The sequence below is a fragment of the Leptidea sinapis genome, chromosome 3 (assembly GCF_905404315.1).
Source record: "Leptidea sinapis chromosome 3, ilLepSina1.1, whole genome shotgun sequence".
NCBI lineage: Eukaryota > Metazoa > Arthropoda > Insecta > Lepidoptera > Pieridae > Leptidea > Leptidea sinapis.
Window position 1 is genome coordinate 5354911 of NC_066267.1, and position 26938 is coordinate 5381848.

Genomic DNA, 26938 nt, shown 5'->3' on the forward strand with positions numbered 1-26938 from the left:
GATAACATTTACAAAAATTAAGATTGAAACATTTGATCAAGAGTCATGCACTCTTGGTTTTTCCAAATGTAAAATAATTTACCCGCAAATCGTGTAACTTCGAACTATCCTCTCTCCCTCCTCTATAGTCTGTGGCATTTGTCGGCCATTGGTCTCAGGCAGCAGAAGACCCACAGCTGCCGCGAGTAAAGCGATGATGCCCAATATCAGCAAGGGCAGGGACCGCCATAATCTTTCCTATAAATAAACACGTAGTGTACATAATTTTGTAACAGCAGCCATCTCCCTACTAACTAACCATAATATAAAACTGAACATTACAAAATGGCAGAGTCTCTTACCGAGAACACAATGAAAGGCGAGATTACAGTAGCGACGTAGCCGCTCACATGAACGAGCGAGGAACCGGACGCGCGTGCGCCGGTGGGGAGCAACTCAGCGGACCATTGGATCGCCGCGTTGTACGCCATGTTGATCATAAAGCGCGCCATTATCGCCAGACTCACTTGAGGGATACCTGGATAGGGTTTTTTTTAATTAGGAAAACCAAACAACTACAACTTACAAAGTAAGGTACATAAATAAATAACATATAAGTCTAATAAAATTGTAGTGTATACCAAACGGACGAGTAAAAAAGGAAGTACTCCCTGTGAAATTACATAACAGTGTAGCACCAAAAGAAGCCGGTAAACGTGTAAATACATAGCCCCACGCACACACTAACACTAATACAAGCCGATCGGTCGCCATTACGAGATGTGCCATCGTCTGTGACATCAGTTTACGTCGCAATAAAATATTTTAGAAATGCCGTCGTGCGTTGTGAAAAAGTGTAAAACACAATACTATAAAAGTATTTGTGGCGATATATGATTATTTAAGGGAGAAAAAATTGTGTAACTGGTATCCCCTGTAACCGAACACACACTAGCATAAAGGTGCTTCACTTGCTAATATCACGGCGCGGAGTCCTTCTTTTTTTACTCGTCTGTGATACACCATAGTATTTGAGATATAGTCTTTTAGTTAGAGTATAGAGTAAATTAAATTTATAACAATTAATTAACACAAAAAGAAAACAAAAGAAATAATATTAGTTATTAGTGATACTTATTTTGGGACGTTATGGAAAAATTATCAGTGTAATTTTTTACGATGGCTGTCATTTTGCTGTCAATTTGCACGGCGTCACGCAAATTCGACACCCTGACGTTAGCTAGTCAACTAGAACATTTGTATCATACTACAGCTACCAACCCTAATGTAACTCCTACTTTAGTGACCATATTCTAAATTTGCGGAATAAAGGTTAGTTTGCCATCAAATATTACGCCAAGATCTCTCAATTCAGATAATTCGTTTAAAACTGTTCATTTGATAATGAGATTGAATAATGTTGCTTTTACAGGTGAATACTATAAAGTTAAATTTTTAGCATTTAAAGTCATGTTATTAATATAACACCAATTTGCAACAGCATTTAAAACATCTTGAAGTAATGTTCTGTCTGCAAGGCTTCTTATAGTTTTAGCTAACCTTAGATCATCTGCAAAAGATAGGCGTTACTGTGGTTAATGCAAGTTACGATGCGATATGCTCACCAAGGGTTGTTGTCGAAAAATTCTCAAAAATGCCTCACGTAATTAATGGACGGCCCCTAAGCTGCATTAAACAAAACAGCGCCTTTAATACTACCTATTGTTTTTATATAAACGAATGCGTGTCCATTTAGAATGAAAGTTGTCTAGAAGACTATTTACCTCTAGGTACAAAAGCTGCCATTAATGACAGCACTCCGGCTATGAGCAGCGGTCCACAGACAAGGTTCCTGCGTCCCCACCTGGAAGAAGACCATTGATGTATATCTTTATTATTATAATATATTTGATAAGGTTTCTGGTCTAAGGCTGTGATCTATAGGAGCGTACTAAAACTTTGTTCAGACTTTACACACAAAAAACTTAGTGAGATTAGCATAATCTTTCATTTCTTTTTTAAAGTCATTTGACAGTTGAAAGTATCCAAATGATTGAGAGTTTTCTTGAGTGTAAATTCCGCTAAGATTTGTCTTTAATGAATTCGACACATGTGTCGCCTCTACACGAGGCATCCTCAGGAGATGTTGACTTGCCACATTCTGGTACGAGACTCAAAGGTGAGTATCGCGCTAAGTGAAAGTTTATACTTTCACTTAGCGCTTAAGTTCAGAAGCCCAATGCAAAAGTCAAGTTCGCATTTTATCACACTCTAGCTGAGTTTTGCTTAAGTAAAGTCTGAGCAGAGTCTAAGTACGTACGCCTTTAGATTTCAGCGTTCAGAGACGTTGCAGTGTTTTGACATCTGAATTTTTAATTTTCAACAGCGATAATCTTTATCCATATATATGTTGCCGGTCAAACCCGGTTTTGGGACAATGTAGTTTATACTAGGCCAAACCAGTTTATCATGTAGGCGGATTGGATAAACCGGTACAGACTGGGATAAACTAGTTACTAGTAGATAATAAACTAATAAAAAAAATTAACAAAAAACAACCTACTATTTCAAATATACTATGCACTAAAAAGTATGAAAATAATTGCGTATTTTTATACAATCTAATAAATTAATCTAATTCCAGTAATGACCACTGTTATTTATGAGATCGGTGTCCTTCCCCCCGGCCCCGCTCTCGCCTCTCGCCTCCTCACGTTGCGCGTGCGACTCAAGCACATCTCACCTATAACTATGTATGTAGTTACAAACCTATCTTGGCTGACACTGACTATCATCAGTGGGGTAAGATTTTTTTAGCTAAATTGCATTTTTTTATGGTAAAACAGGACAAACTAGCGTACCGGTCACTGGTGTTAAGTGATCACAGCCCACATTCTCTTGCAACTCCAGAGGAACCAAAGCAGCGTTGCGAGGAAGGTGTTCGCGCTTTTTTTGAAGGTAGGTATAGATCCGGAAAACATGTCTTTGAAACTCACCTATCTAACACAACTGTCAACAATGTGACAGAAGGTATTTCCGTGGCTGACGTCAAGGTAAAAGTGATGAAGAAGTCTAAGCCCAGACCTTCGGACATCCTCACCAGGCCGTCGAATATGATGGCGCACGCCATATACACCAGCACCAGCTGAACCATCATCTTCCGCAGCGGAGCGCTTTTGAAAACGTCCTTTATGGATTCGTTGCTTTGTCTTGTTTGACTCGCTGATATCTGTAAGCAGTTTTACCATGACGATATGCATTTGAAAGCATAGCTGAAAAGGCGTAGTAAAAATTTTTTATTTCTTAGATTATGGATTGGTCTCCGCTGCGCTCCAACCGCAGGCGTAGACAACTGTGTGCAAAGTGCGGCAACTTATTTGAGATTTTTTTTATTATTATAAACGAGTAGACTGTATTTCACAGTACATATTTTAAAATAATATTATAACAATAATCAGTTTTCAAAAACATATATTCTATAATTAATTAAAAGGCTCGATTTTTTTTATGACAATAAGGGACGAGACAAGCAGAAGGTTCAGTGTGATTTATATCGAATTAAATAAATACTTGTTTTTCATTAATAATATCCATAATAATACTACCAAATGCATAATATTATTTACTATACTTATGCCCTTGGGGCCCAGAGGCTCGGGGAATGTACTATTTTCTCGCCTTAATAGGGCTACTGGAAACCCAAGCGCTGGCAGCTATTTCGATCAACGGATAAGCATAGCTATCAATCATTTATCAATAAATAAATATAACATCTATACATACATACACAAACTGACCCAGCAAACGTTGTATTGCCGATATTAAAATCGCGATACAAAAGATACGCGATGAAAATTTGAAGTTATATGAATTTTTAATGATGACTCATAATCAAACAAATTTAAAAAAAAAATTCAAAAAATAAAACAAATAAATTCGTGTGGACCACCCTTAACATTTAGGGGGATGAAAAATATATGTTGTCCGATTCTCAGACCTCAAAATTTCATATGCACTCAAAATTGCAATTGACAATCGGTCAAGCCGTTTCGGAGGAGTTCAATGTTTAACACCATGACACGAGAATTTTATATATTCGATATATCTATAGATGTTATGATAGTTGTATTTATATATATAAATTGGTTGCGATTGCCATTGAAGATTCACTTCTGCCGTGCGGTCTTAAGCACACACTCTAATTTTTTTTAATTTTTTCTACATCTAGGACCTAGGTACCTACTAACTACGTATAAGAACTTCTCATAACGATCCCTGTAATAATAACCCCCCAGATTCGTAATTAAAAAATACTCACAATAAAATCATCCAGAGCATCTTGTGGTATCTTAGTCCCGTTAACCTTTTCGAACCTCTTCAACACCTTGACTGCACGATTCACCTGACCTCGAGATGAGAGCCATCTGAAATTATTGTCTATTTATTTCAATTTAACCAAGTATATAATGATGTAAACATTTATGACACATATCTGGAATTATCCTTCTATTGAAGCAAATATTAAACTCTTAAGTTAAGCATTTGTCTCCGCTGCTCTCCAACTAAATAACGCAGTACCTACGAACAATAGCTTTTTTATTACGGCAACTTTTAGATGCTTGTGTGCGTGGCATGGAAATTAATAAAATACAAAGTACTTACTGATGATATGCGATCCCAGTGTTTTTTGTATTTATTGTAGTATTATTTTAACAATGTTTTACTACACAACCTGGCGTTTTAGTTTCAATTATTAGCAAAGGTTAACTTAGACTGGCTCGAATACGTCTTATACGCTTGGGCGTAGTATTAGTTGCCGCACTTTGCGACTTCGCCTGCGGAATCTAGTTGGAGATCAATCCTTAATCTAAGATTATTATTTTTGATTAAACCGAGTGTTACACATTTAAATGAATGTAACATTTATAAAACCATATAAATTATATCCTTCCTTTTATAAATTGAGTACCTACTTAGACACTTTTGACTGTATAAATCATACGGTTACCACTGAATGATGTGTTCATCTTTAAGTGTTACATATATCAGAATTGTACCTAGCATAAGTTTATATAAATGTGTAATATATGTAATGTTGATGATCCAAATAAAAAAAAAACACTTTTTAAATGATTAAAACGCAAGTACTGTAATTATGTTTTTATATTAGTTTTTGCGTAAAAGTTACGTTTTTATTACTATTTTAGCTAAACCGTAGTTTTGTGATCTTTTCAGAGCACGTTTTCAGGGGACTGCTGCTGCCAGGAGTCGAGATAATATTTGTCATAGTTGTCATTATGACGTTTAGCGCCATTTATTGCCTCGGACGTGGTATTTGCTGTAGACAGATGGTTTTTGGCAAAATTTAGTGACAGTGTCCTCTTCTTTTTTGGTATGTTGTATTTATTAAAGTAAGTGTCGAATCAAGCAGGCAGTTCATTGGCTAAAGTCCTCATGGGAAGATTTTAAGCGGTAACATTCGGCAACCCAATTGGCGCAGTGGTTAGTGAGTTTATAAGTCTTTATAAGTCTGGGTTCGAATCCTGGTATTACTCATATCCGAGTCATGGATCTTCATATGTATTTATGTATGTTTGAGTATGGATGTTATGTTAAATATGCCTAATTTGTGGTGAGATAGTTCGTGTGAATAAAATATTTCTTTTATTTTTTATTTATCACCTGCACATAACAGTGCTAAGATGATGTCAGCCGTAACGGAATACAAAACGACCAGATGCGTATACCTTCATATCATCTCACGAATGTCCACAATTTGGTCGTCAAACTATCCCGCACATGTATAACCTGAAAGAATTGCGAACGACCAGGTATATGCTTGCGTAACTCTTCATGTGTTGAATACGAGGAAAAAGAACAAGGCAATACTTCAAGCCGGCCCACATTCTAGCGCTTTACAAAGCGCAGGTCCGGCCATAATGGGAGTATTGCTGTCATGCTGGTCTGGCGTAGCCCAGTATCAGCTCGAACCATTTTACCGCGTGGAACGCAGAGCTAGATCACTTGGCGTTGCACAGAGACGTCGCTTCATTGTGTGTCTTCTACCGCATTTTTCACGGGGAGTGTTGGAGAGGAGTGGGAGTGAGTGGAGAGGGACAATATGGGTACCTTCAAAAATAGCGCGTACACCTTCCTTGAAGGCTGGCAACGATTCTGTGATTCCTCTGGTGTTGCAAGAAATGTGGGCGGCGGTGATCACTTAACACCAGGTGACCCGTACGCTCGCTTGTCCTCCTTTTCCATAAAATAAATGAGGTGTGCGGCGGTGATAATTTCAAATGAAGTGACCCGAACGCACGGATACCATTAAATAAACCAATTCAAAGTGTATTATCAAAATTAGCTGAATAATTTTAAATATTGGTTACCTTGCACTTTCTGGGACCAAAAATGGCACGAAGAGTACGATGAGGAACGGAATTGAGGTGACCCACAACAGATTCCTCCAGTCACCTATCCAAAGAGCGAGCCATGGCAGCATCAGAGAACCGCCGCCGAAGTAGAGGGCTATCGAAAGGTTCGCCACCCACGTTCGATGTTGAGGTCCGACGTACTCCAGAGCTGAGGATTTACGTAGCATTATTTTTGGGCTAATTCAAGTGATGTATACCGAGTGTATTTTTTTTCATTAGAGAAACAAAAAGACTTTGTATGATAAGCGAATACTGCTTTCCACAGCCATCTTACATGACTAGAGGTCTTTTTAAGATTATTCCTAAAACGATGGTAGATGGTTTGCACTTCATCATCTAAAAAAATATTTTACTTAGGATGATACAAAATGATTCTTATATCAAATGTAATTTAAAGTTTAAGTAAGCAATTTAAAAATTTGAAAAATCGGGAACCATGCTTTTGTTTCTTGGAAAAATTCTAACCCTTTTTGTGCCAAGAAACTGGTGGCTAGAGTGGTGGTAATAATAAAATATTGACACGAGAGTGGGTCAGGGATTGGAAATAATACTCCGCTTATAGGAACGAGTCTTTATTTGTGTTTACTTTTTCTGAACTTGCACTTCGCCGATCTGCCGCTGTTCCTCTTGTGGGCGGCGGTACCTTCAACGCGTCACACCGCACCGAATACTAAGTCTCTTCCATCTTTGTTCTTCTAGGAAAACCTTCACTTGTCACCACTTCTTCTTTTCTTCTTCTTCTTCTTCTTTACACTTTCGAGTCAGAACTAGAACTGCCGAAGGCCCCGCTTAGTACGGCTTATATACCTCCGGATCTGTTCTAATTTCAAAATGATTCTCCCATTCCATCTCTAAATTTAAATTGTACTAGAAAATTCTTTTAACTATTTTTATCCTGCTTACACATTTTCCATCCCTTTTTTTCTTTTCGATTTGATCCTTAACTTACTAGAAATTTCCATTCACTTTACAAAACCCGAAAAATTCCATACACTGGTAGGTGTATCGAACCCGGGTCTACAGCGTCTAAAGTAAACACTTTTACGCTAGACCTACGAGTCATGTACGTTGCTGCACGATATGACGTTAGACAATTCTCGTCATATACGTCGAAGCGTTGCTACGCGACAATATTATAACTTTATTAGGGACGAGTTGGTCTGTCCCACCTGAGGCAGCAGCTTCGTTATCCGGACTAACTAGACTTCACATCCTCCAGGGGTTGTACCCTATTTAAATAATTCACTAAATTTTTGGCTGATAAAAGTAACAGACTCTTAGTGTAAATAAAAAGAAACAGTGAATTAAAATATAGTGGACATTAAATAACTTTATGCTAATAATTCTTAAAATTAATAAGTCTGTGATTCTAATATAATGCAACACCTTGAGTATATCTTAATATTATGGATTTCCGCAAAGTACTTCAATAAATTTTCTTAGTATTAAGTAAAAGTCACATAAGTTTAGGAAGGAACACATTTTTAGGCATGTCATTTTATTATTATTTACTCTTTGTTTAAACCTTTTCTTAATATAACCTAAGGCAAGCTTGAATTTTTTATTTGAGGTCTTGGATCATAAGCATTTACTATCTAAAATTTTTGTTAGTTTCTAATGTAAATCTATAGGAAGATACCACACTTTCACTGGCTATCAAGGCCTGAGTGAATAAATAATGTAGAATTATTATGAATTTTGATGTGAAACATCTATAGGCGGTGGGTAAACTTCATTGTTGGCGTGGCGATACAGGCCGTGGCGACGCTTCGCCACGCTATATTATTGTTACCGTCATCTATACGTATCACATAGTACTTTCTCTTGTGGTAACTTCGAATTTCAGAAGTTCTGTTTATTGTGGTAAAACAGAACTTACATAATTATTTTAATAATGTAATATTAATAATTATTATACTTTCATTTGTTGAGTAAATGCTTAAACAGTGACTTATGATTCAAGTGTGCATTTGCCTGCATTAAGAAGTGTGTATTTTGTAAAAATATAGTAATTGTATAATCTACTCTCTTGGTAGATTAAAATTTAAGTGTCATCATTTTCTGGAGAAAATTTCTTAATATTGTATTATTTTATTAGCCATATTTAGTTCCTGTCATAATCTGTACTTTTGTGCCTATTACTTGTACAAAATAATTACGATGTTTCACATCTGCCAGGCGTCCCGTGACGGCTCACAATTTTTGGGTTTGTTGAAGTGAAAAATTCTTTAGCATTGTTATTTGAAAGTCGATGAAACGAAAAAGCGCGACAGTAAAAAGAGACAGACACAAAAATTCATAAGATTTAATGTGGAAGAAAATGAGATAGGAAGCATAACACAGTGTTTAGGTACCAGGCGATCATAGTTGAAGAAGAGATCAGTATGGGACAATAAGACTCTTACCTAAGATGTATATTGTCATGAAACATCCATCGTAGGACATGCCAACGAGGAACCTTGCGATAGCGAAGTCCCAAAGCTCGGTGGTGTATATGGTGGCAATACCACCCACGAATGCCAACATGTTTGTACCTGAAAGTGCACAGCCGCATTAATGAATGTTACAGCATTATAGACCTTAAAGCTAAGGCCACACCAGCGCGTCAAGTAAGCGGTAAGCGGGACACGATGTGGGAGCGTCCATGAAGCGAATCTATACGTTCACACCTACACGACTACCGAACCATGAAACACCTTTGTTGTTGCATTCTTGCTGAAATTTTACGACTTTTTACTGCAATTTTAATTGTGGTTATGTCAATCTCGTACTTAACATCGGAGTCTGATTCAGATGAAGAAGACCTTTTATTGTATGCCCTTGCGGTACAAACCACACGGCAAGTACGATTAAAAAATATTATGTTTTAATAGCTAATACCCGCGCCTCTGTTTGCGTCGATTTAAGTTTGTCAACTAAGCCACAGGAACTACACGATTCCCGGAAAAATGGTTATGCTCACTGATCACTCGACGCGTGCGTCCCACTATGCACTCGCGAAAAAATCGCGTAATAGTCGCGTAGGTGTGTACGGTGCTTTAGTGAGAGCAATCATCAACGCAGCAAAGGTTTTACTAATGCAATGTCATATAGGACTGATACTTTCAATACAACAACATCATTTGTAAGGTTTCTCGTACCGTAAATTTTTGAATTGAAACTTCTTTAGAACCGTTGTGATTTGATTGAAACTCGATGAAACGAAAAAGTGAGACGATAGAGACACAAATAGGTAAATGTATATAGTATTCATCCAGCGAGAGAATGAGATAGGAATAATACACTGTATAATGCATACAGTGTTTTGGTACCAGGCGATCATAGTTGAAGAAGAGATTGTCTTATGTATGACGCGAGTAATATATTCTGACGTCATGCGCAAGACGTATTACTACATAGACACCAGGAGAACATGAAAATGGTAGAAATGATAGTAATGTCTTTCATAGCAGTTGAAATCATGTGTCATCCTACCAACATGTACCAGGACCTCATATGCAGATTAGAGGTTCAGGACCATCTTCAAGCCAATATTTTTGAAGGGTTCACTTCTACGAATGTGAATTGCATTGCAAACATGTTTTTTTTATTTTTATATAAGAAAGAATATACAAATTATTATATTTTGATGGATGGGCAGTGATGGAACACCTCCAGTGTTTCTTAAAAATTGTGCCGATACTTTAGCTTTACCCTTATCAATTATATTCACCTTGTCTGTTAATCGTTACGGAGAGTTCCCTGCAAAATGGAAAGAGGCCCTCATTGTGCCAATATACAAAACTGGACAACGAAACCAGATCGTCAACTACAGACCTATATCAATCCTCAACTCGATGGCAAAAATTTTCGAGATTGTAATACAGAAGCGTATTACACCTTTCGTACATAAATTTATACCACCAGAACAACATGGTGTCATAAAGAGGCGCTCTACTGTTACAAACTTGTCTGTGCTTGTTAATTACACTGTCGATAAAATGAGTAAAGGAAAACAGGTGGATGTTATCTATACGGATTTTGAAAAGGCTTTTGACCGCGTGAATCACATTATTCTGCAAAAAAAAATATATGCGCTTGGTATAAGAGGTGATTTACATAGATGGCTTTACTCCTACATAATAAACAGAAGACAGGCTGTAGTTCTGGGTGGTGCCAAAAGTGATTTTATATATGCATTATCTGGAGTTCCACAGGGATCTATTTTAGGACCACTGCTGTATAACGCATACTTATTTGACATATTTACCTGTTTTAAACACGCACGTTTCTTGATGTAGGCAGATTATAAAAAAACTTATTATGCCATTGATTCAACTGCAGACTGTCATCTCATACAAAAGGATTTGAATAATCTGGCAGTATATTACACCAAGAATCGCATATGTATAAATGGCAGCAAATGCCAAAAAATAACATTCACGAGGCAAAAATGTCCGATTAAATTTACGTAAAAGATAGGTGACTCCTTAATAAAAGAAGTAAAGTCAGTTCGGGATCTTGGTGTAACACTGGACTCTAAATTAACGATGTCTGAACACATTGAAATTATAACTAGAGCTCTTAAACGACTCGGATTTATCAAACGTACATGTAGATCTTTTACAAAAATAACATGCATGAAAACTCTGTACTCAACATACGTAAGGAGTATCCTTGATTATGCATCATGTATTTGGTCACCTCACTATGCAGTACATATAAACAAAATTGAGTCTATACAAAAGAAGTTTGTTAGATTCTTGTGCTTCAAGGATTACTCTCATTTCGACACCTATGACGATGTCTGTGTACGCTTTAGAATGGAACCTCTGTTTATACGGCGGAAAAAAAGCGATTTACTGTTACTCCATATGTTATGGAATAACCTTATAGACTGTTCGGAATTATTACAATCTATATATCTAAGCGTACCGGACTACAGAACCCGTCCTGCCTTGTTTCACGTCCCCCAAGTAACCACAAATTATGCCCACAACAATATTTTAAAACGTATAACATATTTATATAATACCGAGTACGCAGGTACTGACATTTTTGCGACCCCTAAGCAACGCTTTTTACACGAAACCTCAATACTTAAAACACACGAAAATAAAATTGTAGGTATAACATAAACACGAAAACACTCAATCACCTACACACTCACTCACCTACACTATAGACACACACACACCTCTTAAATAATATTATTACTAACGTATGTAATAATATTAGCATAATATAACAGATGTATACCTATTAAAGTTTTGTAACTATTATTCTTAATCCTAAATTGGCATATTTGTAAAATTATTTGTAAGTCTATTGTAATGGTATATAAAGCTGTTGGATTATTAGTAAATAAATAAATAAATATTTTACTATTATTTACTGTTGACCAATGAAGAGACACTTAATGTGGAGCTGGTCCTTGTTACTTCTCCAGGTCGTATTTATCATAAAAATGTATTAATAATCGGATGAGCGAACATGAAAAATTCCAGCTCAACCGGCAAAGGCCTCACATAATTAATACATCTAGACTCTAAATAGAGGCTCTCGCTGTTGGACAACCGATAAAATCAGGCCAGTTTTAATACTTTAGTGTGCCTCACAAGCTACGTCTTACACTCGCGATTTGTATGACACTTTATGTTAGTGTGAGTGCACTGCTGAAAATAGAGGTTAACTCTAAACACATTTTTTTTTCGATTTTTTCACAGCTGTCTTAGTCTATCTAGATTCTAGACGTATAAATCTAAGGTAAAGGCGATGCAAAATATGACATTAAACGTTAAACACATAAAAGAAGTACTGTATTAAATTTTAATTTATATACCAAAATTTATGGAACTTGGTGGATTGGATTGGCTCTTACCACTTAGCCAATCGTCCGAATGACGCATCATCCTGGTATATATATAATTATCTTTCTTCAACTCTCCAGTTATGTTGTGTTTAGTTGTACAAAATTGAAACAAAAAAGGCTACACTGAGATTTTGTTTCGTCTATTTATAATATTATAAGAATTATTTCAAACGTTCAAACTAAAATTGAATGTCCAGTAAAATAACATATATTTTTTTTTGTTCATTTATATTCACTCAATAAAGAACAGTTACACGGAGAAAACCTCTTGCTGGCACATACAATGGCCTTAAGATGGTTTTTGTAAGTCCGTAGTTGTAGTACCTACGCCAAAAATCAACATAGTGCAAAAAAAATATTTATAAGCGTCATGTCATCAACTGCCGGTATTTTTCCGAACAACATCTACGAAAAAATCCCCGTTATTTACATAAGAGTGGACCCCACATATTCTAAGATAATTCATTCCTAGTTTTTCATTATATGGTATTCATTGTCTATATGCAGACATAAGAGCACTTCACTTTCAGTGTTTATATTTACGGATATAGTTAAATGTATTTATTCAAACAAAACAAATCTTATAACTATATTTACAATGACTACATAAAATTAAACTATCAATATGGGGAAGCGTACCAAGGATTACTCGCAGTATTCCCGCGTTGGATAGATTGGATAGTTGACCGAAATAGCTGCCAGCGCTTGGGTTTCCAGTAGCCTTGTTGAGGCGCGAAGATAGTATTTTGTACATTCTCTGCGCCTCTGGGTCCGGGCCAAGTGTCTCGACACCAAACGGCACAAAAATGTATGACTCACTGAGACCGACATATTTGCGACGCTTGCTGTCTTCGGCAGTCGAAATAGCATACCCAGCTGACGTTACTTGGTCATAAGAAGTAGCCAGAGTGTCTAGGCAAGTCGCCTGCCCATGCCACCAGCGTCATTCCATCAGGACGCTTTCTATCACAGATATTGTTTCTGAATAGGGAAAACTAGGTCTAAATCATAATCTTACCAACCAATGCTGGTACTCTGCCGTAGTAGTCAGCCATCCAACCAAACAGCAACCCGCCAAATGTTGAACCAGCAAAGAAAATGGCTTGAGCTGTTGGTGCGTAGCCAGCGTACTCGCAAACCCAACCGCGCTGGAAATTTGCAATACATAGGTTCAAGTAGTTACCTTATCAATTTACTGATTGTCTTGAATAAACAGAAGTTTGAAATTTTAGTCAATAATACAGTATCTAAGTATATAAAATTTAAAGTTAAACTAATCAAATTACTGCCCACGGTCCACTGCAACTTGAGATTTGCAATCATCTGAGCTATGTCGTTGATTTAGTTCTTCTACGGATCTCTTCATTTCTGATTCGATCTCGCAGGGAAACTCCGAGCATGCCCCTCACCATTGCCCCTTTGAGCGTTAAGGGGCTTAGCTAGCTCCTATTTCCAATAATAGCTGAAAACTTTAACTGCAAACTGTATAAAATGGATGATAATAAAATATAGGCATAAATAGTAGAACAGGCGTAGTCTCATTAAGTAACTGACAACAAATGCTGGACTGGTCTGTTAGAAGAGCTGGACCAAACGCTGAAGATTATAAAGATTTTCTGTGAGAAAATCTACATAAATCTGGCATAGAATTTGTTCTATTTCAGCAACAATATAAGGTCAGCAACAAAATATCTATAAGTTAAATAATATATATAAGTTCCGTTTCCTGCAGATTGTTTTGGTGCTTCGGTTTGAAGGAGAGGGTTCAAATGAGTTTTTATGTAAGTTTTATTGAAATCAAGAGTAGATTTCAATAAATTCTCTTTGTACTTTTATGTTAAGGAGCAAATGAATAAATACTACTTAAATCCATTTCACGCTTACAGAAAATATTACTTTGCTGCTCCAATCAAGGAACAGATTTTTTTTCTGTTCTGTGGTTCCAACATTCGTTATCTACTCAATACTAACACATCAATGAATTATCTATACTTGTAAGACCTACATAAATACATATTGACACGGGAGTGGGTCAGGGATTGGAAATAATACTCCGCTTATAGGAACGAGTCTTTTATTTGCGTTCACTTTTTCTGAACTTTCACTTCGCCGGTCTGCCGCTGTTCCTCTTGTGGGCGGCAGTACCATCAACGCGTCACACCGCACCGCACACTCAGTCTCTTCTATCTTCTTCTTCTTGGAACACTTCCACTTTTCACTACTTCTTCTTTTCTTCTTCTTCTTCTTCTTGTTTATACTTTCGAGTCTGAACTAGAACTGCCGTTGGCCACGCTTAGTACGGCTTATATACCCCCGGATCTGTTCTATTTTTAAAATGATTCTCCCATTCCATCTTTAAGTTTAAATTGTACTAGAAAATTCTTTTAACTACTTTCATCCTGCTTACTCATTTTCCATCCTTTTTTTCTGTTCGATTTGATCCTGAACTTACTAGAAATTTCCATTAACTTAACAAAACCCAAAAAAAATCCATACACTGGTAGGTGTATCGAACCTGGGTCTACAGCGTCTAAAGTAAACACTTTTCCGCTGAGCTACGAGTATTGTTGACGGAGCTGTTGAAATTAACAATGTCTTGAAGTTTGACATTCTCGTCATTTACGTTGCAGCGTTGCTACGCAACAATATGGATAGCATTAAATGCAGCCTGTAATTAAAGTTCTCAGTTATTATTGAAATAGGCCCGGTAAAAGTCTGTTTAAGATAAGCTAGATGTAGACCATAGTTTCTCAACCTTATTTTGCTCACCGCCCACTTTGAGAATATGTTTTTTTCTAGAGTATTTTCGTGTATTTTTTTGCCTTTTTAATCTACCCACGCCCAATCAGCGCCATCTCAATGCCCCATAATTTTCTCTGTGTCTTCTACTGCCCCCCCCCCCGAAGGTCTCAAACGCCCACAAGGGGGCGTTATGCTTTTCAAATTTATGTATACAAGCATCAATCCGGCAATAACACTTGTACCCACAGTGATAAAATATAAATCGAATACGGGGCACTTGTACTGTTACATATTTTATGACGGGGCGCCCTTCTAAATACCTCTATATAGATGTTCTATATAATGATTGTGTGTGTTGGCTACAAGCATTGTCAAATTCGAAGAAGTGCCAGGAAACTGACAGTACAATATTTGATTAAAAAGAGCGCAAAAAAAATAATGCGCGATTTGTTTCCGAAGCTGTAGTAGTGTCTAGTGTACTAGAAATGATATCTAAAAGAATTCTAAAGGAATAAATTTTGAGAAAATAAATACCTTTTATGCCTTTTTTAAACAAAAGATAAATAGAAAAAGACCCTTACCTCGCTAACAACAGTATGATACGGTATGTCTCCAAGTTGGAAGTCCCAGCCGTGCTGGCACGGAATGGTGCTCAAGTTCTGTGGTAGTGCCATATCCGCTAGGACCTGTGTCCAGTTCGCGTCGTACATCAGACATTTCTCCCAGTCCTCGCCATTTACAGGAACTGATAAATTTCGCCTGCAATAGTGATGATAACTTAAGCATTGGCATTAATCAGAGTTTGTAGATCCGTATATAAAGCCAGATGTTACACTAATCGTTGGATCGTCTGATTGGTACATTAATCGTTTTTCTAAGTATACAGTTTTTTTATGCCAATACGGGATGAGACTTTGATGATTGATCACCCTGCCCATTATATTCCGCATCTAAATTCACTGACAAGTAGTAAAAGTTGTTCTTTCAGCGGGCCAAATTAAAAAAGATAAAGTTTAGCTTTCTATTTTATTACCAGTGGGAGGCTCCTTTGCACAAGATGCCGGCTAGATTATGGGTACCACAACGGCGCCTATTTCTGCCGTGAAGCAGTAATATGTCAACATTACTGTGCTTCGGTCTGAAGGGCGCCGTAGCTAGTGAAATTACTGACCAAATGAGAATTAAAATCTTATGTCTTAAGGTGACAAGCGCAGTGGTGGTGCCGCTCAGAATTTTTGCTTTTTTCAAGAATCCTGAGCGGCACTGCATTCTAATGGGCAGGGTGTATCAATTACCATCAACTGAACGTCCTGCTCGTCTCGTCCCTTATTTTCATAAAAAAAACACCTAAGTCTCGTAGGTGTCCAGATATTACATTATCGTAAAAATTGTTTGTATAATCTCAACTCTTACCCCCTATCTTAGATAAGGGGGTTCATATCACATGATATATCTTACCAATAGGTAAGGAGATATTGTCATCGATAAAAATAAAATATAGCCTGTTGTAACTATGCGTTTCACATGTGAATGCTTACGAAAAAGGACTAATATAACTTGGCACAGTTCAAGCGAGAAGTTGATAAGAAAGATATCAAAACTTTTTACAGCTTTACCAGAACCTTTTTGTGGTGCTGGACAATCTCTTATCTGCTATTTCCTAAGAAATCAAGAAATGCTGGAAGAAGCCAGTTACTGGACCTTACTACCAGGCCATAGACAAGCAAAGCGGGGCTACTAGCAATGTAAGCGTGCCAAGCAATACATAAATTTGGACAGGAGACAACTGAGAGTCCTCTCGGAGTTCTTCTCCGGCCATTGTAAGCTGAATAGCTCAGTGAGTCAAAACCTGTACAGATTCTGCTGAGAAGTCAATGAATACCCCAAACACATGCTACTAGAATGCGAGGCCATTGCCAGAATCTGGTTGGGGTTTCTTACTAAAATAGAGGACGTGCCTTGCGTAAGCCCTCCGAGAATCCTACGCCTCTAAAAAGTAATAAATAGGTCTTGAGGATGGCTCAAAGACAAGGTCGGGCACGGGATACGGAGTGTTCTCGCAAGACCTAAATATAAGAATAGCTGCATCACTAGGAGCTCATAACACTGTCTTCCAAGCAGAATGCATGGATATCATAGAAGCAGTCACAGCTACTTTGACTCGAAAGGTAAAAAACTACTCCATCCGCATCCGTTCAGATAGCAAATCAGTACTACAAGCCTTACAAAGCCACACTATCACCTCTAAGCTAATATACAACTGTCACCAGTGTCTGGGGGAGTTATGCGAAAATAATAACAAGTAACTCTTCAATGGATAAAGGGTCACAGTAACTTACGAGGGAACGATGCCGCTGATGAATTGGCCAGGAGGGGCTCAGCGATGACAGCAAAAGGACCAGAACCAACTATCCCTCTCCCGCCTAGCTGGCCTGCGATGGTAATACGTTAACACACCAAGGAATTACATAATAAGTACTGGATGGAAGTGAGTGGGTATAGACAAGCAAAAGAAGCTCTACCTCAAATAGACCCCAAGCTCTCTCGCAAGCTAGTATAACTTTCACGACCTAGGTTACGGAAAATAACTCATGTACTAACGGGTCACGGCCGTTTTAACAAGCATCTGCTTAATAAAGGTGTCACCGACAGTCCACTGTGCAGAGCCTGCTTGGAGACAGATGAAACAGCCGCACACGTCATTCTGGAGTGTAGGAGTGTGGCCACATACCGGGCCAAACACCTGGGGTCATCGAGTACTCTCCCCGAGGTCATGGGTGACATCAGAGGTTTGATACAATACCTTGAGGACCTGGGGTGGCAGGATTAGCCGCCCACCTCACCACGCAAAATAAGCGCGCTGTAATCGTCGAGTTGCGGATAATAGCCAGTGATAACATATAACCTAGGTCTTGAGGATATAATTTAAACTTCGGCACACAAAGGGCACACGTTCCCTAACAAATAGTCTCGATTTCCACATCTCCTTTTCTAGGTACAGGGACTTGAGGACAGGCGTGACAGCGCTAGGCTAAATCCAAGGATAAGGTGTATTACATTATCCAATTCTTAAAAAAAAATATCAGTAAGTATTCGTATTTAAACAGTACTTACGATTGATAATTTAAGGTAGTTCGTGAAAAACGTTCCAAGCCACAAACATCACATTTTAAGGAATTTGTGTTTAAAGTTTAATAAATATTAGTTTATTCCATACATGTGGGTTAAAAGGCATAAAAGGCATTTATTTTCTCAAAATTGATTCCTTTAGAATTCTTTTAGTCATTTCTAATATACTAGATAACACTACCGCTTCGGTAACAAATGGCGCTTGGTTGGGCTACTAAGTCATGATATCATTTAAAGAGTGACAGTAGGGCTACCATTTTTTGTCAGTCCGTTAATTTGAATCATGTGACCAGTTTTGTGTTCTTAACTCAGTTTCAACATGATGATGATGTGCTTTGGAACGTTTTTCTGGAATTACGGCCAATTTTGAAGTGCCTTAACTTACGTCACTAATTTGACGCTACATGTCCTTATCTCTACGACGGGATTATGGATACATGCTAAGATAGAAATTATATTACAGCTACAGCTAAATTCGGGGCAGCCGGTAGTATTTCGGATTTTTTTTTAATGAAAATAAGAGACGAGACGAGCAGGAAGTTCAGCTGATGGTAATTGATACGTCCTATCCATTACAATGCAGTGCCGCTCAGGATTCTTGAAAATCCCAAAAATTCTGCGCGGCACTACAATTGCGCTCATCACCTTGAGACATAAGATGTTAGGTCTCATTTGTCCAGTAATTTCACTAGCTATGGCGCCCTTCCGTAATACAGTAATGTTTACACATTACTGCTTACTTACGGTAGAAACAGGCGCCGTTCTGGTAGTCCATAATATGGCCGGATTTCTGTGCAAAGCAGCCTCCCACTGGGTTTTTCGCACCTTGTTACCAGGCGCCTAGAGCGACCGCACCTGTAACTTTGCTGGTGCTGCTTATCACATAAATTCACAATCAATATCTGATGCGTCAGACTATCTGTCCCAATCAATACTCTATCAAAATCTGCTGCCTTCAATATCTTTATAGGTATTGATTTAGATTAGATTATATAGCGGCTGGTTGCTATGTTCAAACTCAATCCTATATTGGCGATTTTAGAACGATTCTCAGTCATAGATTAGTAATAGATTTTGGACAGATTTATAAATAAAAAGTGTGTGTTACTTTATATGCATGCAAGAAGTTATGTTTCTTTGGCGTAATACAGTAAAAATCCTGAAAAAAAAATGATTCCTCGTGCTATTTTATGTTTGTTAAAAAAACAACAAAATATCAATACAACCAATGAAAATATTACTATACCTACCACATAATTTAGTTAAATAACGTGTAATTAAATATCATTAAATTATTTTTATACAATTAGGGAGAAATGTCTATTTTATTTATTATTCCAACAAAACAAATCTTATAACTATATTCACAATACTATGACTACATAAAATTAAAACTATCATTACGTGGAAGCGTACCAAGAATACTAGCAGCATTTCCGAGCTGGATAGCTAGGCTGATCGGATGACCGAAATAGCTGCCAGCGCTTGGGTTTCCAGTAGCCTTATTGAGGCGCGAAGATAGTATTTTTAACATTCTCCGCCCCTCTGGGCCCCACGTGCTAAGTGTCTCGACACCAACGGGAGAAATTATATTATTATTTTAAGGCTATATTTAATTCCCGTCCATTGGTCCACTTTGGAAGTGTCTCTTGCGCTAACTATTCAGTTTAGAAAAAAAATGATATTAGAAACCTCAATATCATGAAGACCTTTCTATAGATGTCTTACACGTATGGGGAGCCCCTAAAATTTTTTGTTTTTTATTTTTATTTCTATTTTTGTGTGAAAATGTTGATGCGGTGCACTGAATGGAAGCTGTAGAATGAACTTCCTTGTGCGGTGTTTGTGACGATACGACATGGGTACCTTTAAAAAAAGCGCGTACACCTTCCTTAAAGAACGTCAACGCTCCTGTGATTCCTCTGGTGTTGCAAGAGATTGTGGGCGGCGGTGATCACTTAACAACAGGTGAACCATACGCTCGTTTGTCCTCCTATTCCATAAAAAAAAACTGAGTGCATCTACTAACCAAGTTTCAACAGTATATTTCTTATAGTTTTGGGAATATGTGGCTGTGACATACAGGGACAGACAGACTGACGTGACGAATCTATAAGGGTTCCGTTTTTTGCCATTTGGCTACGGAATCCTAAAAAGCGCGCACAGATCAACTGCGCAATGTCGATGGCTGCCATCGCGCATGCGCAGTAGGCAGGGCCCACCAATCGCGCGCCTTTATCTTTTATTCGTACTTTTAATATATATTTATTTATTTAATGGTCGAAGAGCCATTATAACACTCGAATTATCTATTGTGCCCATGGCCTCGTGACATAAACTAGCCACTCATGTTGTAAGAGAACTCATTACTTGGCAGTGGCATAAATAATTATTTGCATTCTCATTGTTCGTTTCAATGCATGCTACGTCATTTAATTTATAATTACTTTATAGTAGTAGGTACGTTATTGTTATAATTTAAAAATATTTTCAGAAGAGAATTTACCCCGTTTATTATCTAACAAATTAATAATTACAATATAATCTATACTAATATTATAAAGCTGCAGTGTTTGTTTGTTTGTTTGAACGCGCTAATCTCTGGTACTACTGGTCCGATTTGAATGATTCTTTCAGTGTTGGGTAGTCCATTTATCGAGGAAGGCTATAGGCTATATATATATATATATATATATATATATATATATGTTTTTGTTTCAAAATTAGGGACCCGTAATAAAATTGCTATTTTGTAACACAAGGTGTAAAATCGAAAACCTATTTTTGCGTCCGCTGCAAAAACTATTGACAATAGAACAAAATGATGTACAGGCTATAATATAGGCAATATTTTATTACTTATAAAACTATCGCGTGAATTATACTTTATATGGCAAAACAACGTTTGCCGGGTCAGCTAGTTATTATTGTAAAAGAAAATGCTTATTCGCAAATATTATGTACAATTGACATTTAAATGTCAATTTCCAACCGTTTGAGTGACGCAATGAACGTTAATCTTGGTATGTCTTGTTCAATCTCAGGTTGTGGCTCCATCTACAGGGTCAACTTTAGAGTTATAACCTGTTGATAATCTGTTCAACCCCAATAATTGCATATTAGGAAATTGACTTGAGATTTCGCTCTGTCAAGTCCTGTCCCTCAATTCTGGATTAAATATAAAAATTTGTACAAAAATTCATGGACGATTCAGGACTCGAATTCGCGACCATTCGGGTTCCGTCCGAGCGCTCTTACAAACTGAGCCAACCGTCCGAATGACGCATTGACCGAATATTTGTAAAGTATAGTTAGTATTATTCCAGATTTTATTTGTTTATTGTTTGTCTCCTTTATAAGTGTTATGTGTACTATACGTCTCAAATAAACATTTTCATTCATTTAAATGTCTTGTTCGATTCTCAGGTATATTGGTATGTGGATTGGTAGGTGAAGAAACTGGGAAGAATCTTAAATCTAAACATATAAATAAAATTGGTGTGTCTGTTTGTAATATTGAAATAACCGTTTTTTACTACATGATGTATATAAATATACAAGGTGAAACTAAATGGGTATACTATGCTTTGAACCAGACATTCCTTAGGTCATCTCTAATGACTATGTGAAGTCAGAAATGAATTAGCATTATAATTTAATACAATATTTAAAGTGCTAAGTTTTCGCAAAAAGTATGATTCCCTCAACCCTAATCAGCTGTTTTTTTGAACTCTCTTTGACCTTAAACAGATGAAAAACGTAGATGTGACATAACATCAGATATTAGTAAAATGCCTACGATTCATTGCAGCTGTGAAGCAATTTGTGTTCTCATTTTGCCATGAAGACAAAGTTATTTTGTATGTGCATTTGCTTTAGCTGACATTGAAAATACTTCTAAATTTGTGTTATGTATTACCCAATAAAGATTTTTTAAATTCTAATCTTATTATGAAACTATGTTATGTTATTATTTACTCTGATTTGCACGAGTGTTACAAATTTAACTAAAACACGTTTAAAAGATAAAAACTAGTGTAATTGTAACTGTGTTTTTATATTTTGTGTTTTTTTAAATATGTTAGGTTGAAAAGATCGGCCTGTCTGCGTTAATACTCTTTGAATTGTGCTTTGAAACACGATATTTACTGCTCTGTGTGTGTGTAAATGTCTATTCTAAAGGCATATACACATACTTCAATGTAGAATTATTTGAAGTTTTCTTCAAGTTACATTGAAAATAATTCCAAATTATAATTCTTATAGACTCCTATTAAGAAATTGTTCTTCACGGATTTTTTTTGTCAAATATGGATATCTTTGACCATCCTCGTATAATAATAATATGTACTCCATTCCCGGACCGGGTTTTGTACACGGTCTGGGTATGGAATGGGGCAGTTATTGAGTTTTTCGTAGGAAATTTCTCACTAGCAGCCCATAGTTCAGAAATATAGATGCTCACCCCCTATTACGTGGGAATTAAACATAGTGAAACGTGGGTGGAAAAAATACACCTGTAACCCTTCAGGAATACAGACGTGAAACTGTGTAATGTTATGTAATTTCTTATTTTGTTTATTTGTTTCAATAACAGGAAGTAAAAAATGAATGAATAATAACATAGACACAAGCCACATTTCATGTAGTGTGCATACTCCTTAATCATAGATTATTGTTTATGTTTAAGTCCATAGGTAGGTGACCTCATTCTGTTTATAAAACGGCCCTAAAACTGGCAGTCTCTTTAAATTTAGGGTTGTCTAAGAAAAGAAATTGAAAAATAATATTTTTATTTCGTAGGGAAGTCTTTTTCTTTTTTTTTATTTATTTATTAAAACTTAAACATCACCATACTATTGCATATGACCCAAATAATGTACCATTGAAGGGATGTTATACCCTTTCTGGTTCACGTTGTATATACGGTACATACACCAAAATAACATTTTTTACAATTTTTGTCTGTCTGTCTGGCTGTTTGTTCACCAAATCAAAATCAAATCAAAATCACTTTATTCATGTAGGTCACGGAAATGACACTTATGAATGTCAAAAAAATATTTTTCTTATTGAATCTACCGCTTCTTCGTAAAGGGTTGAGCTACTGAGAAGAAGTAGCAAGAAACTCATTGCCACTCTTTTATATCAATATTTACATTTTGATCGATTTACAAATCATTTCAATATCAATCACCTTAATTCTACGTCAAGATGTTGCAGCTCGGGAACCCTGCACCAATGCCTCTGCGGAGTGGCCGCAATGAACATCTGTATGAAGTACACCACGGCGAAGAACACTCCGAATGGACACATGCCGAGGAACAACAGCTTCTGATACAGGCCCATCTCACCGACATGCTTGAGCACGGTGTCCAACGGATCTACTTCAGGTTTCTCTTTCTTATTTAATTCTTCTGTCGCTTCCTGAAATTCAAATTCAAATATTATTATTCAATGACGACTTCGTTCTGTTAAATGTTAAGGCTGGGGACCGAGCCAACGGCCTTGAGGAATCGAGCGGAGCTAGGTCACCTCTCTTGCAGTTAATCGAGATAGTTTGAATTCATAATAAGACGCATTTTTAATTTATTACAAACACAATACAATATTCTTTACAAAAATAACAAAACTATAGTATTGGTAAACAGTAAATAATTTTTCATACGATTTTTATCTAGACTGAATGATTAATATGGCTCCAACTGTAAATGTTAGAGTACTTTAGTGATTTTTTTCGCAATGTCTATTAAAGATAGAAATGTAAAGATGCAATGAATTTTCTTCTCATATTTTGTAGACATTATATTATTTTTTGTAGAAATAAAAGCTTTATTAAAACCGTTACGAAATGGTATCAATTATGCGCTATTTTAGCAATTTCTTCGGTAGCGGCCTTAATAGTAAAAATTCAATAAACATAACATAGGTATTTTCTATAAACATACAAACTTTCCCATTTATAATATAAAAGTGATTTTTGAATAAAAAGTTAAAAACCTCCAACTGAACAGATCTTGATCGGAAAATAAAAACAGACTGACGAACGTAAAACTTATAGCAACCCTCTTTTTCGCCTGGGCTTAAAAAAATACCCAACTGCTACTCCACTGATGTCACTGTCCAAATCGGGTTCTAAATTCAAAAGCATTCAAAATACGCAGTTGAAACTGAAATAGTGTTTACATTGCTGCCTGTTGACCAATAATATTTTAAACAACTGGAGTAAACGCAGAAATGTATAGAAATAGCATTCGAAACTTGTTATGGTGTCATAAGGTGTCTTAGTTTGTGGCATGTGCCATATTTATGTATGTGTATATGTGTTCATTTACGATATCACATTAGAAAGCTCTAAAATTATCTAGAATCACTATCTATTTAAAACAAACCGCATCAAAATCCGTTGCGTAGTTTTAAAGAATTAAGCATACATAGGCGGAAACTTTCTAATATTTTTATGACCCTAATATAATGACGTTTATGTATAGAATGGCATTTTTTTATGGAATAGGAGGACAAACGAGCGTACGGGTCACCTGGTGTTAAGTGATCACCGCCGCCCAAAATCTCTTGCAACACTAGAGGAATCACAGGAGCGTTGCTGGCCTTTAAGGAAGGAGTACGCGCTTTTTTTTAAGGTACCCATGTTGTATCGTCCCGGAAACACCGCACAAGGAATTCCACAGCTTTGTAGTACGTGGAAGAAAGCTTCTTGAAAACTGCACTGTGGAGGACCGCCAAACATCCAGATGGTGGGGATGATATCCTAACTTGTGCACGCCACAAGTGAGGATATCGTGCGAAGGTGGAATTCGGCGGCAGAAATCAGGTTTAACAGCTCTTTGGAACACTCCCCGTGCTAAATGCGATAGAAGACACTCAATGAAGCGACATCTCTACGCAACGCAAAGTGATCCAGCCGTTCACAGAGCACTGGGTCCCTGACAATTCGAGCTGCTCTACGTTGCACTCGGCATTACCCTTATACACTTAACATTTGCGATATTTTTATGAAGCGCTGTTCTACACTATGGCATAAAAAGGCCAGTTAATGAACGTCAAGAACTACCCACCCATTAGAAAAAGTATATATAGCCTATTTTCAAGGATTAAAAGAAAATTAAAAAAAAAACGGAAGCAAAAAACTCAGCGGCCTCTTTTTTTTTAATTTTAATTAATCATAATATGTAATCGTAACTAAGTGCCGAAAACTAGGCTTTATAATATAAGTACCCAATTCATTTGATAGATTTATAATATAATAATATCCGGACGACCGAGCCTTGCTCGGAATTTTAAGAATGTACAAAACTTGAACAAAAAAAAAACTAATAGGACATCTGGATTCGAACCGGGGTCTTCTGCTTTCCGGATCACCCAATGTCCCATCTGAGCTATAATAGTCTTGTATATAGTGGCGAAATTTACCTTTGTATTCTAATGTTATTATTGTAGCTGTTTCTCATTCAAACATGGATAAAACCATTTTTTTTAAATTGAAACCTAGCTAGATCGATTTATCACCCCCGAAATCCCCTGCATACTTAATTTTATGAAAATCGTTGGAGACGTTTCCGAGATTCAGATTATATATATATATATATAATAAGAAGAAATATTATTCAGTTAAAGAGTATTTAACAGACATGAATCTATAGTCACTAGAATAAGTTAATTTAGAAATTTCAAATTGACATTTTAGTAAACAATTTATATTTTCCACATTTTAATAATATTATGATGAATAGACTTTTATTTATAATGTGGTTTTTATGTTGTATGTTTACACTGTAAACTTAGAGTAAGAATTGTAAAATATTATTTTTGCATGCCTACCTGGCAGAATGTTAGCACCTGTGATTATAATGTAACACCAATGTACCCCCTCAATGTATGCAAATAAATGACTTGATTTGATTTGAATATCTTATAATTGTACATGTGTGTCAAATATCAATACTCTGCCAAATGATATTCGTTAACATTCTTCTTCAAACTTGATCTGCCCAATATTGTGTAAAGGTCTCTTCGATTTTAGACCATTTTGTGCGGTCCTGAGATTTTCACATCCAGTCCTTCCCAGCCGCTCGCACCAAATCGTCCGTCCATCTTGCTGACTGTCTCCCAACATTCCTGAACCCCTTTCGTGGTCTCCACTCCAACAACTTTTTTCAACACCCATCTTCCATCCTACGACAAATATGGCCCGCCCACTTCCACTTCCTAGAGCCTATGGTTTTTGCTATGTCAGTTAGTCCCGTTCTCTTGCGGATTTCGGTGTTCCGGACATGATCGCGTAGAGAAATCCCCAACATAGCCCTTTGGGAGACTTGTAGTCGGACGGGAATTGCAGAGTCAGCGTCCAAGTCTCGGCTGCATAAACGATTACGAATAGGACGCACTGTTCGTTAACACTCCGCGCCGTGAAGCATTTATGCTAGTGTGTGCGCGGTTACGGGGCGTACTAGTTACACAATCTTTTCTCCCTTAAATAATCACATATGGCCACAAATACTTATATAGCATAATTTTTACACTTTTTCACAACGCACGATGGTATTTTTATTAAAATATTTTATTGAGACGCAAACTGATCTGTCACAGACGATGACAATTCTCATAATGGCCGCCTATCGGCCTCTAGTAGTGTAAGTGTGTGCGTGGGGCTATGTATTTACACGTTAATCGGATTGTTTTAGTGCTACACTGTTATATAGAGTCCTAATTTTTTTACTAGTCTGTGAATTATAGTATAAAATACATCTTATACTGTGAAATAAATGACGTCTCGACGTAGTGA

The 26938-nt window shown here is 36.9% G+C and overlaps 1 protein-coding gene across 2 annotated transcripts in view; it reads right to left on the minus strand.

The window, feature by feature from the left end:
* Positions 1–26938, minus strand: part of LOC126979413 (organic cation transporter protein-like) — a 63039-nt gene that overhangs the window by 6851 nt on the left and 29250 nt on the right. Inside the window, exons 2-11 of one of the 2 annotated variants that reach the window (XM_050828705.1) lie at positions 23333–23562; positions 15588–15765; positions 13283–13412; positions 8819–8947; positions 6369–6561; positions 4298–4403; positions 2976–3208; positions 1764–1843; positions 342–517; positions 83–237 (exon numbers count right to left, since the gene is read on the minus strand). In XM_050828705.1, coding sequence (XP_050684662.1) covers positions 83–237; positions 342–517; positions 1764–1843; positions 2976–3208; positions 4298–4403; positions 6369–6561; positions 8819–8947; positions 13283–13412; positions 15588–15765; positions 23333–23562 — 1610 coding nt within the window. Of the gene's footprint in view, positions 1–82; positions 238–341; positions 518–1763; positions 1844–2975; positions 3209–4297; positions 4404–6368; positions 6562–8818; positions 8948–13282; positions 13413–15587; positions 15766–23332; positions 23563–26938 lie in introns of those variants that run through there. The other variant, XM_050828706.1, reaches the window with a different exon arrangement.